Below are 13,690 nucleotides of genomic sequence, written 5' to 3'. Positions count from 1 at the left end.
ACTGTAGGAGGGTAGCATTTTGAAAGTATTTCACAGAAATTTTTATCTTTAGTAAATATGGCAGCACAGTTCATCAAAATTAAAAAACAACTTATAGAATTATATATCTTAGTGTATTTTTGTGTGCCAGGTTATATTGAAATCAAACCAAACAGTAGGAGGAGTAGCGTTTTGAAAGTGTTTTAAAGAAATTTTTATTCCTAGTAACCATGGCAACACCGTTCATTGAAATGAAAAACTGCTAAAATAAAATTATGTATCTTAAAGTAGTCTACTTGTGTGCCAAGTTATATTGAATCAGCCCAAAACCGTAAGTGGAGTAGCAATTAGAAACATTGTTCACAGAAAAACGGACAGAAAGATGGACAGACGACGGACACCATACTATCGCATAAGGTTTTCTGGTCTCTGATCAGTTGAGCTAAAAACTGTATGATCTTTCTGCATGCGAATTTAAACGGTTGAGAAAGCATTTATTAAGTTTCTGACCACAATTTCATATTTTAAAAAAAAATTGTATTTAAGCTGTACCTTCTTCTTTGCCCTTTACAATATCTGAAATAGTGCAAGAATCTACATTTTCTCTATAATTCACAGCATCTCTTTTCAGATAATTATATCTATAAAAAGAATTGAGTATCTACCTTCAATAATATACAAAGTGTTGTCTAACCGCATGTGCTTGATGTTGACAGATTGTAGAGGCAGTTTATTTGTAAATACATTTTCTATGAGTTTCTGATTGGTGGAAAATTATCTTACTGTCTGAAATTGTGCAAGAATCTACATCTACGTGATAATTCAGGGTTTCTATTTTTATAAAATTGTTGCCATAAAAACAAATGAAAGTAAGTTCTTGTTCATGACATATTGTAGACAATTGTATTATTTTGTAATTATCTTTTCAGATGAAGGTTATTATTGGTGGAACTTTGTCATTTTTTTCTCATATGCTAACACAGAAACTTTTTTACGTGTTTGTTGCTATAAAAAGAAAAAGAAACCTCATTCAAATAGTGTGCATTTCAGTAAATGGTCACTATTGCTTGTCATTCACATAATGATTATAACAGTAACTGTTATGATGCAAACTTTTCATCCGTTATGTGTGAAATAATGCAGGAATTTACATATTCTGGATAACTCACAGCATTTTGATATTTTTGGACAATTTTGCTATTATAAAAAATAAGAGTTCACCCCTTAAATAGTGTCAAATATTGATTGACTAACTGTTCTTGTTAATTACATATTGTAGAGAGCAGTTTATTTTGTATTTTTTTTTTCTGTGAAGCTTATTTACTAAAGAATTGTTATTTATTTTCATATATTGAGACATGTAAATTTTAAGGTGTTTAATTCTATAAATAGAAATGGGAACCCCCTTCAAATACAGGGCCTTACAGTAAATGGTTACTAGAACTTGTCAGTTCCTGTTGTTAAAATATTGTAGATAGCAAATTGTTTGTAAATATATTTACGAAGCTTTCAGTATGTGGAAAATTTTTATTTAACCTCATTTTACCTACTAAGACGTATCTAAGTGTTTGTTTTTTTTATTTTTTGTGCTAAAAATAGAAATGGGAATCCGCTTGAAACATTTTGCATTTCAGTCATTGGTTTCTAGTACTTGTCAGTCACATAATATTTATAATAGAGAGTATTCAAATTTTCAATCCATAATGTCTAAAATAGTGCAAGAATCTCTATTTTCTAAATAACTCACTGCATCTATTTTTAGACAGGTATTGCTATAAAAAGAAAAGAGAGTCCATCTTCAATATTATGTCAATTATTAATTGCTCAAATGTTTTTGTTCATGACATAATGTAGCCAGCAGTATATTTTGTAAATATTTTTTTCAATAAAGCTTACAACTGGTGGAAAATTGTCATTTTTCCTCATATGCTGAAATGTTTCTATTTATGGGTGTTTGTGCTATAAATAGAAAAGGGAACCCCCTTCAGATAGTGTATATTTCTGTAAATGGTTTCTAGTACTTGTCAGTCACACTAGGTTTATAACAGTTAGTCTGCATTTTTTCCATCCATCATTGCCTGAAAAAGTGCAAGAATCTACATTTTCTCGATAATTCGAGGAATCTATTTTTAGACCATTGTTGCTTAAAAAAAAAAAAACAAGAGTCGATCCTCAGTATTGTATAAATTATTGTACAAACACATGTTCTTTTTGAAGGCATATTGTAGGAAGCTTAATATTTGTTAAAACTTTTTCTATGAAGCTTCCAATTAGCATAAAACTGTCATTTTTCCTAATATTCAGAGACATATCTATATTTAGGTGCTTGATACTATAAATAGAAATGGGAATCCCCCTCACCATTGTCCACTCCAGCTAGTGGTGTCTAGCTACTGTCATTAACATCTTAATATTTACAATATACTTCCTAATTATCCAGCACTGACATCTAAAACTTTGCCAAAATTTGATATTTTACATTTTTCTAAAATAAATCTATTTATAGATACATGTTACTAAAAAGAAGAGTAAAAGCCCACCGATATTTTTTCATGAGATGACACTACTAATTCTCAAGTATAAAAACACACATAAGATTTGGAAATTTTCCACAGTTGTTGGTGCTTACAGAGAATGCGTGTTAAAAACAATAATAATATTCAAATCATTTCATGTTTACATTATCCTTAGAGATAAATAGTATCCCTGCGAAGAGTAAAATAAAACCATGCAGAGATCTCTAAAGAAGGTATCTTCTGTATTTGATTTTTTGAACAGTCATAATTTTCCGTTCGAAAACATCATTTAAACTCTAAATACAGGAAACATCCTCACTATTATTGTGTATTTAAAATATAATTCCGCGTCGGAGAGATGGTTGGAAAATATACCCTTCGGTCTCGAAAAATTGCAAGGAAAAAAAACCTCGCCTTTCGGGCTCGCAAAACAAAATCTCTCGACTATCAGGGTATGATCTTCAACGATTTCGACAACAGGGAAATTATTTCTTTTCTGCTACTAAGAATCTTTAAATTCCTATATACACGCATTTGATAAAGTATGAAGTACATGATATTCGAATCCTAAGTAAACAGTAAACATTTTTCTCACTAATGTGCGTCACAATCAAAAGATACCTCTTTCGTTTTTTGTTTTTTTGTTTTTTTTTTTTTTTTTTTTTTCTTGAGCAGTAAAAATAAGAGGAAAAACGATTTAAATTTATTGATTATTTATTGATGGCGTTTCTGATATATTTGAAAATGTTGGTCGATGCATTTCTTTGATCTTTACGATTAATAGTAGAATAATTAACGATAACGAGGAAGAGTCTAGAAATAATAAATCATATGTTTTAATTATTCATATTCTTCCAAGGATTTTTTAAACCAATTGAAAACTAAAAAAAAATTCCTTAATCGAATATAATAACTTCTTCAAATTAGTTTTCCTGTTGTTAGTCTACATACATACATTACTATTGTTTTCTAATATATGAACAGATCTGACATCGCTCTATTTGATAAAGAGAGTATAAAAGTTGTCCTTTACATGCTTTTTCTTTTTCTATGGATTGGACACTGAATTTTTGTTTTTTTTTTTTTTGTTTTTGTTTTGTTTTTGTTTTGTTTTGTTTTTTTACAATTGAAGTTGTTTTACAGTCAGTAAATATTTTGACGGTTAACTAATACATAAAGCACATGAAACATGAAGTTACGTCTACTGATCAGAAATAATTTCAAAAAAATAAAGTTCAAAAAAGTAAAAAAAAAAAAAAAAAAGTTGTATAACGTTATCTCTTTAATATTTAAAAAAAATTAGACTTAAGACATATGCTGTTACAGTGTTTAAATCATCCTTAAAAAATCAACACAATTCATTGCTACTGAAGAGTTGAAACAATTTTTATCAAGGTTCATCTTTCCTCGTACACGTATTTAAATTTTGTTTCAGTGATGATGGTTTTTCAAAATCAATCTGTATTTAAAATGCACATAATTTCAATATACCTAGTATTGTAGAATTTGAAAAAAAACACGTTAACTTGTCAAAGTTTAAAGGAATGATAGCCAAGAATCTTAGGTAGAGTTACCTCTCTTATCAGAGGTTAAAGATCATTAAGAGATGAGTAAAGTCTATCTCGGACAGGTTTCAGTTCTACATATTGATTGTCCTGATGTTCACTGACATTCTGAGAATCTGTCGTTGATTGTGTTTGCTCTGTGTTCTCAGTTATGCCCTCTGTGTTGGCCAAGTCTAAGAAATCCATGTTTCTAAGATGAGTTGGTTTAGTTGGCTGAATCACCGAACCTAATTGTATTCCTGTGACATAAGAAAAATATGTAATGTAAATAATTTTTTAACAGAAGAATTAAATCATACGTGAAATAAACATATGATGACATCAGTTTTCTGACAAGCCTTTCTTTTCAAGAACTTCATTGCTCAGTCATTTTCAAACTTTTTCAAGGTATTTTGAAGAAGTTGTAACAAATTCACATATGCAAACTTGAATATATTCTTGTTCAAACTTTCATAATTTTACTGGCACAGTAAGGGTTCAATTTCACGGGACATTTCGTAGGATTATTATTAGCCTTTCAAGTTCAGTTTTCGTGCTAATTAGGTATTTTCTCTTTATGTGAAATGTTTCTGTGTGTTAGATATTTCCACATTTGTATTAAAAGACCTCTTGAACCAGTTCGTCTCACATTTTCTGCCGTGTTTATTTTGTTTCAAGAGAATTATACCTCATGAAAATGGAACACTTGAAATATTAATGCAATTCACCTGCGCATTAGGAACTTTGGCTGCTCATGAAGTCCCCTCTCAACATTAAATGAACCTTGGCATTGCAACCGCTATGTAACAGTTCTCTCTCTCTCTCTCTCTCTCTCTCTCTCTTTTTTTTTTTTTTTTTTTTTTTTTTTTTTTTTTTTTTTTGCTCATGTTGAAAATACTGAAAAGCTAAGTCTTAGATGCATAAAACCAAATGTAATACATACTTCAAACTTTGAATTGAAAATAATGTCAAGTTCATTTGAAATATGAGAATTTTTTCATATCTCTTTTCATATCTTTTACTTCTTAACGTATGTTTCAGTTCGTGTGTCGTTTATGGTCTTTTAAAACTGTTTCAAAATTAAAATTCAGAGTTCTCAATTTTCACTCCTTCGAATTGTAGTGGGTCTGATTACGAAGTCAATACCAAAGTTCGGGGTAACTTTAATTTCTAAACTTTGTGTATATTTTTAAAAAGATTTTTAATCTCTTTTAATTTCTTTTCCATGAAGTATGAATGCTGAAGGTCAAACAGTTTAAAATAAATTTTAAAAAAGGAAGAAGAAATTGGACGAGTTTTTGTCTTCGAACAATAACCTTGCTAGTTATATGCTACATTTCCTATTTTGTTATAAAATCCCAAAGAACATAATATTCCAAGAAAATTAAAAACCTAAAAGATTAACATATTTTATTTACGTTTGCAAACATCTTTATAGACGGGTGAGAGATTAAGAGTTTTATAAAGATTTACCTCGATTAACTGCGAATTTATAAACACCAAAGTTCGTCAGCAATAAAACAGATAAACCAGCGAGGACTCCAACAGCAATATAGATCGTCTTGATAAGGGGTTCTCTGGAATCTGTACTTACACCTGTAAAATTTTATTTGTCATCTGAGTGAAATATATTGTTTTGTTAAATATATTTCAATTTATGCTGATACCACTCCAAAAAAATCGTTGGCTACTTAAATATCATTTCGATTGCAATGTAAGATAACGTAATGAACCAGATCTAGAAACTGGGTTCATAAAGCCATGTGTGATTTCCTGGATATGTGAGTCTGTGAACAGGGCATAAAACACAGATCTCGGAAATACCAGAGGTGAGGTATAAAATTCCTGGTCCATATAGTCAAGGGTGTTTTACCGTAGAACGGCTAGAAATTATGCATAAAATCTTAATTTTCAAAAATGCCTTTTGATTTTTTAGCTTGATTTGATCAAGTGCATTTTTTTTCAAAATTAGATATAAAAATGCAAATATTTCGAAAAATTGCATATAGCATAATCAAGAAAAACATAAGGATTACAAATAGCTTTTTTTTTTTTCAAATCTGATCTTTTTTTGTAACACACTTAGATACGTTAAGCAAATTCAATCTTTCATATATGTTCAATATAATGTTACAGATATTTATTACGTACATGTGATAATATTTATAAAGCGAAAATTACGCGAAAATGTGGTGCAGGTTTTTGTAAAACAAAATTATTAATTTTATTTGTACATTATATACAGAGAGATTAGTTTGATTTAAAAGTTTAAAAGAAATGCATGAGGAAGCAGCAATTCATAAAAAGGGGAAATATGTAAATTTCTTTTAAAAATTAGCCATAAAAAGCATTTTGTCCAGAAGATTGAAAATTAGCATGTTAAGGACAGCAGATACTTTCTTTAAAAAAAAAGTCATTCATATAAAAAAAAAAAAATGAATAAGTTTAGCCACATAGATTTTACATTTTCATTCAAATTTTCCAAATATTGTTTTGTAAAGTTATGAGATTTTGTATAGATTTATAAGGATGATGTGGGGAAGCTTCTTTTCATTCATTGAGCACCAGTGTAATTGAATTTAATTGAAAAGCAATTGTGAATTACATGCCTTTTCTCAAAATTAAATAATGAAATTACAATTACATGTAATTGAAAATTTGGCCAATTCCACATTACTTTCAATTACATTGAAATTTTGTAACTAATTACTTTCAATTACCATTACACATTACCATTACCTCATCCCTAGAAGATGAGATATGGAGCTAACGAACAGTAAGCATCTCCTGTCGACCGGTCACATCCGCCATGTTCACATTGTCATGATCGGGGAAAATCCGTAAACAATATTCAATGTTTAATTAATGCCCTATCAATTAGTATGACAAAAAACGTAAGAATTTGACTAATTGATAAATTGTATTTGCTGACAAAGTCTTTGTGTCGACCATAGAGCTTGCAAAATCACAATATATGAATTTGTAACAATAATCCTATCACAAAATTGACATACAATATGAGTATGTGATATTTTACCAAATTGAAATTGCAAATCACAATTATCAAATAGAAACAATTAATTATCTTATTAATGATAAGGGTGATTGCATACATTTTACAACACCTTTTCCTTATAGTCTGAAACCGCAAAACAAATTGAAATTGAAATTGCCTTTATGCTTAATAACGGAAGTTGGAGGTGTGGTGGATTACAACCGCTATAAAATTTTCACCATGTTAAGCAACCGGCGAGCTGAAAGGAAATGAGGATCAACTCTCCTACTAAAGTATTTTTCCGAGAAACCATTCCATTAGTTGCGCCATCCGACATGCACTTAACTGGCGATATATGAAGTTGCAGATGTAGCAAGAGCGATTACTCTTGCAAACTTGAGAGATACGACGGCTGTTCGAAATTATTGAGGCAATTACTTTTACTCCCTAAAAGAAATAAATTCATCAAAATTCGGGTACCAATTGCGCCCCTTTTTAGAAAACCTATTTTTATATTCATATGAAGCAGAATTTATTCAACAATTTCTACAGGAGAAGAAAAAACACTGTGGTTTTCCTCACGACATTCAGATATACCGACGACGTATTTTTAATTAACAATAGTTACTTCCACTCATATGTCTACTCGATATATCCAAGTGAACTTGAAATAAAAGACACCACAGTATCTTACACATCTGTTTTATATTTGGATATTTTATGAGAAAAAGATGTTAATGGTAACCTAAAACAAAACTTTATGAAAAACGATATGAATTCAACTTTTCTATCGTCAACTTTCCTATTAATATACCAATATACCCTAAACACCTCGCAGCACTGTTAAGGCGTACTCCGAAGAAATTGATGGAATATAAACGTGCATAAACACATATCTTTTTAAACTGAATTTATTTTTGTAAAATTACTATATTTTCACATGACTTTAATAATATTTGAAATAACATTGTATACCCCGCTCTGTACTGACATTGGTTTAGTCAGGTTATTTGACGGTCACGTGATAAATATATGTGTATTGTATGTAGGTCATGAAAAAATTTCAATATCACAAGAGCATACCCTGGTTTAAATTAGAAAAAAATAGTAATAAATTATTTCTACATATCTTGTAGTTTATGAAAAGTGCTACTGCTTCAAATAGAATTCGCATTTTTTTTTTTAGTTTAAATTCAAATTATTTAGCTCTAGTCGAAACATGTGAGAATTTAACCAAGTATTTTATGCATTTATTAAGTAATGTTCTCGATTTCAGGAGAGCAGCAGCACTGTTCAAGTTAAGGAATGTTTTCCGTTACATATATGTAAAAATGGTCAAGATAATAATAATAATAATAAAATTTTATATAGCGCCTTATCTTATGTGAACTCTAAAGCACTTTACATAATAAAAGGAAGACTAAAACAATCTTATATTACCTATAAAATAGTAAGACATTCTGAAAATACAGTCACGTTGATATTAAAACAAGCCATACGTATATACACTTTCCACTTCAAGTAAAGGCTTTTTTAAAAAGATGAGTCTTAAGTTCCCTTTTAAAAACTTCCAATTTGTGAACTTGTCGAAGTTCTACTGGCAGCTGATTCCAAAGTGTTGGAGCAACTCTATCGAATCTACGATCACCGTATGTTTTTGATCGGACTCGAGGCACAACCAACTTGTTTGACGAAACCGAGCGAAGTGACCTGGCAGGTCTGTATTCGCAAACTAGTTCAGAAAGATAAGTCGGTGCCAAACCATGAAGTGCTTTGAAAACATAGACACATAGTTTGTATTGCACTCTATATTTGACAGGAAGCCAATGTAGCTCAACAAGTATGGGCTGAATATGTTCATGCTTGCCTGTCCTAGTAATAAGTCTAGCAGCCGTGTTCTGAACCCTCTGCAATTTGCATATATATGTGCTATTTATGTTGAATAAGAGCGCATTACCATAGTCCAATCATGACGTCACCAGAGAGTGGACAAGTGTTTTACATGCCCCATCCGTAAGAAAATGTCTAATGCGTCCTATTTTGCGAATCTGCGAGTAGCATGTCCTTGAAACAGCATTACATTGCTTTTCAAAAGATAGGATTCGATCGAAAAATGCACCAAGATTTCTGACATTCGGAACACTGTGAATGATTTTTTCTCCAAACGATAAGCTGAATTCGGTCATGGTTTTGATTCGACTCTTAGGGGCAAATACAATAAGATCAGTTTTATCCTCGTTTAATTTCAGCATGTTACTAGACATCCATGACTTGATTTCATTCAGACAGCATGCTAACCGAGAAGACACATTCAGCCAGGTCTCAGTTGGTTCTTCTCTAGATAAACTTGCGTATCATCGGCGTATACGTGGTACCTCATACCATGACGCAAGCAAATCTCGGTAACCGGACGGGAAAAAATACAGTATATTTTAGGCCCCAACACTGAGCCTTGAGGTACACCGATATTTAATGGTAATGGATCGGAAATTTCGGAACCAACTGATATGCGTTGCAATCTTTGACTCATGTATGACTTGATCCACAAAAGAGCGTTCTCTGTTATACCAAAAGTGTGTGCAAGCCGTTTGTACAAGATGCCATGGTCAATGACGTCGAAGGCTGCCGAAAGATCCAACATAACTAGAACTGCACAACTGTTGTTGTCCAGCGCAGCAGCAATGTCGTGATGAACACGAAGTAGGGCTGTCTCAGTGGAATGGTATTTCCTGTAAGCGGACTGAAGGTCATCGTTAAGACGGTTTTGTTCTAGATGACGATCAATTCGAATGGCGACGACCTTTTCCAAAACGTTTGATATGAAAGGCAAGTTCGAGACAAGTCGATAATTTTTGAAACATTCTTTATCCAAACCTTGTTTTTAAGCAATGTTTGGCACTAAACAAAGGTTTCAGATAAGTATTAATGATCTACCTAACATTTCCAAGTAATATTATGTTTAATAATAAAATGCATTTTTCAATGTGAAAAAATTTCTCATTGCACACAAAATGCGTCAAATTTTACCCTGATGACGTCATGTCGACTAGTGCATTGCGATCAGTGACTTCTTTATATCTTGTTGGGTGGAATTTAACTAATGACTAAAATGAATGCAGTGTTAAGTTCTGATGTAGTTCATAACTTTTTTGCAAATTATTTTATTTTCTATTATTATGAGGAATTGCTATTTTTGTGTGATGTCACAGTAAGCATTTCCTGTATAATTTAGGCCTTGCCCCCATTACGCAGCCTAAACAGAGCTGAGATGTATACGTAGTTAACGTTTCCCAGTTGATTCCATACACAAGAGCATGCTCTAGGTACGAACATTTTCTGAAACGAGGCAAGCTTTTCGCAAACAAGTTGATGAAACAAGGATATTAACAGTCTCGTCTGAAGTCAACATTTGGCAAGTTCTATAGTCGATACAATGACCTTGTCAGCCAATAGTATCTGTCATCAAGTCGAACGCTGATTGACGTTCTTCATACTAATTGTTAGGCCATTATTTAAACTCTGAATTGTCTACGGATTTTTCCGTTTAATTGATCATGACAAGGAGCACATGGCGGGTGTAACCGGTTGACAGGGGAAGTTTACTCCTCCATGGTACCCGATCTCACCTCTGATGCTTTCAAAAGTATGTGTTTGCTCTGCTTCCGATCTGTATTATTTCAATGAACCGTTGAGTTTGAATACTGCTCCTTATCTCTCCATATTTCATTACTTATCATATACCAATTAAATAAAAGTGTAATTGCAATACCTCCACACTAAATCATAGTTACAATGTTTATTGAGGATAATTTAATTTAATTCTCCTTTTGCTTGGCATATTACTGTCAGTGACATTATTGTCTAACTTGTAATTATTTTTACACAGATAAAATATGTTACGCACGTGTGTCTGATGTATTCAAATGATGGAAGATTATTAAGTGAATGAAAGGATACCTATTTTATAAACCATGTTACCTCGAACTGTGACGTTTACTTCTGCAGGCCTTGAAGAACAACCGATTCTATTACAACTCTCCAGCTGATACCAGTACCGCCGTCCTGAGGTTAAAGGTCCAAGGTCATAAAATCCAGTATTACCTTCACCAGGGTCTGTCAGATTTTTAACAACTCTCCAGTTGCGCTCTTCTTTGCTTGACAAGGTAAAGATTTGTTCTGGTCCTCCATTAAAGTTTGATACCCAGGTAAGTTTGATGTATCCACTGGCGTAGGAATACCATGAAAAGTTCAAAGGTCGCTGAGGTTTATCTGATATAGTGAAGAAAAATATGAAGGATAATAAAGTCCTATAAACCATATTCTAGTAAACGCCTTGTTGATAAAATCACACAGCGCTAGTTATCTTAAAATATTACTTAAAACACAAAAATGATTTTTCTACATTACATTGCTAATTTATTGATGTGAAGGAATGAAAAAAAAACGAGGAAAATACAGAATAAAGCTAAAGGAACAACCTAATCAAATTTAACAGAACATGTTTTGAACTAGATGTTTAAATTCATGTTCGTAGATTATTTTAAAAAGTACAACCTTCCGCTCTGATTGTTATATCAGCTATGACTTTTCCTTTATACATCAGTGAGTATCTTCCGAAAGATCTCCGATCAGGAACAGAGATGGTGCCGTTGATCCAGTGTTTGTAGACACCATTGTCTCTTTGTGAAACTTTAATCGATATAGACTCAGATGTAGGTCCTGACCAAGAAAACCCTGATGTAGATGTTAGGGGATTCGCAATAACTGGTAAACTTACAAAAACTTTAGCATCCGGACCACTTCTTGATCCAAAGATGGTTTTCACTGAGGTGAATTCATCAAGGCGAGGGTCACCTACAATACCATAATAATATGTCGCTAATTAGTTAACCCCACAAAAACATCTAAAGCTTGCACTAATGACAATACGACGTTCTTAATTGTGAGAGGCATTGCATTTTATTTTTTTCTAATTCATGTCGTCAATTTACTTGAATATAAAAGACCTTTTATCAATACCTTTTAAATTGTTTAGATATATATACTCAAACTCAAAAAAAATCAGAAGTGAAGAAAAGGTGAGAAGTCAGAATTTGTATTTTAAGTTTTCATATGCATTTAATTTTTATTGGTGTTTCTTTTAAATATGGATACTCAATAAATGATAGCAGACTACGTACATTCTGTAACAAAGTATACATACAGAGAACATTAACACTAAATGACTGATCCCGTTTCCAAAACTCAGTCGATTTTCCGAAAATTCAAAAGTACCTGTGTCAGGACATTGAGCCGTTCTGATCAATGTGTAGTTTAACACATCATTTACACTTTGCATAAGGATCTGGTTCCCAGTGAGTATGCGGAAGGTGACTTCTGAATTAGGCTTTCCATTTACAAAACACGACAGAAATACTGGATTTGTTTCATTAATAGTTAATGTATTTTTTAGGTTTGTCATTAATATATACCCTTGGGTCCAATAAATCTGATAACAAAAGAGTAATAAATATCAAATGGTTGTAGAATAAAAGATTTACAATTCAGTTGTAAGCTCTTTTTTTTCAGAAATATAGTTCAAGTCAGCGGTTGGTTAATTTTTTAAAGAAAGTTTATAAATTATTTAAGATTAAAAAATTGCCAGGGAAGTAGAAAGTTTAAATACAGATACATTAAATGCTAAATGATTTTTGTGTTTCTTTCGAAAACAACCAAACAATTTCATTTTTTTGTAGATCCTTCAGATTTGCAATCGTGTATGACAGATATAATGCAAGAGATGAAATACCGAAAGTCTTTTTCCAAGAGTCATAACCATATACTTGCATAAGCTTAAAAATATACCCTATTCTTATATTATCTTCCCTATGATCTTATACTTGATATTTACTTTTGTGTTTTAAAGTACATAATTTCACATTTATTTCGGCTATATAAAGAATCAAATAAAACATTATTTAGGATATTAAGACTATAAATGTGTGATTGAAATCAGTGCTTTAATGCTGGATTTAAGTTGTACCATTGTTGCAAACCACGACTAAAATGCACGGTCCTCTCCAATTCCGGCCGGTAGGAGAGAGCTACATATGGGTACTTCGGAGAGTGGTTGAGACGATGAATTTTTAACTGCAAGCTTAAGCTAAAACCCTTAGTTATTTAATAGCTTATATTTGTTTTTTTTTTTTTTTTTTTTTTTTTTTTTCTTTTTTCTTAATGACTGCAATAAACCCTTTCCTTGACTTCTCAAATGAGTTTGTATATTGTCCAATATCAGCTTTTAAAACTGGCACCTACGAAAAACTTGCCTGGCGACTACAATTTTACATTAGCGACCAAATGTTTTTGATAAGGCGCCAGCTGGCATCCGAATTTAAGATGTCACTCAAAGGCCTGTAAATTGTCAACGATGGTTTAAATTTAAAAAAAAGTGACGATTCACCTCCAGTCAAGCAAGTACCCGTCGCCATAATTATCATTATTCCAAGTAAAGGCGTGTAATGATAAATTTGTGCAATACGAGGGTTGTTCAATAAATAATGCAATAGGTCAACTAAAAGTAAGAAAAGTACGTAATACATATTTTAAGTATTTTCAATCCCTCAAAATGTACATGTTTTACTGGACCTCTTGAAAAAATGAAAACTAATAAAACA

General features: G+C 31.8%; 1 protein-coding gene across 1 annotated transcript; it reads right to left on the bottom strand.

The window, feature by feature from the left end:
- Window positions 1–3,767: 3,767 nt before the first annotated feature.
- Window positions 3,768–13,504, bottom strand: LOC133188773 (uncharacterized). The gene is made up of 5 exons (XM_061324261.1): window positions 13,477–13,504; window positions 11,589–11,888; window positions 11,013–11,303; window positions 5,513–5,635; window positions 3,768–4,299 (listed from the first exon to the last, which is right to left on the bottom strand). Exons 1-5 carry the CDS (start codon window positions 13,502–13,504, stop codon window positions 4,085–4,087), a joined length of 957 nt encoding a protein of 318 aa, XP_061180245.1. The 3' UTR covers window positions 3,768–4,084.
- Window positions 13,505–13,690: the final 186 nt, after the last annotated feature.

Source organism: Saccostrea echinata, unplaced genomic scaffold (assembly GCF_033153115.1).
Source record: "Saccostrea echinata isolate AGI-Se365-2 ecotype Australia unplaced genomic scaffold, CSIRO_AGI_Sech_v1 ptg000016l, whole genome shotgun sequence".
In the NCBI taxonomy this organism is placed as follows: domain Eukaryota; kingdom Metazoa; phylum Mollusca; class Bivalvia; order Ostreida; family Ostreidae; genus Saccostrea; species Saccostrea echinata.
The sequence above is the reverse complement of the archived record's forward strand: the minus strand, read 5'-3'. Positions and strand labels throughout refer to the sequence as shown.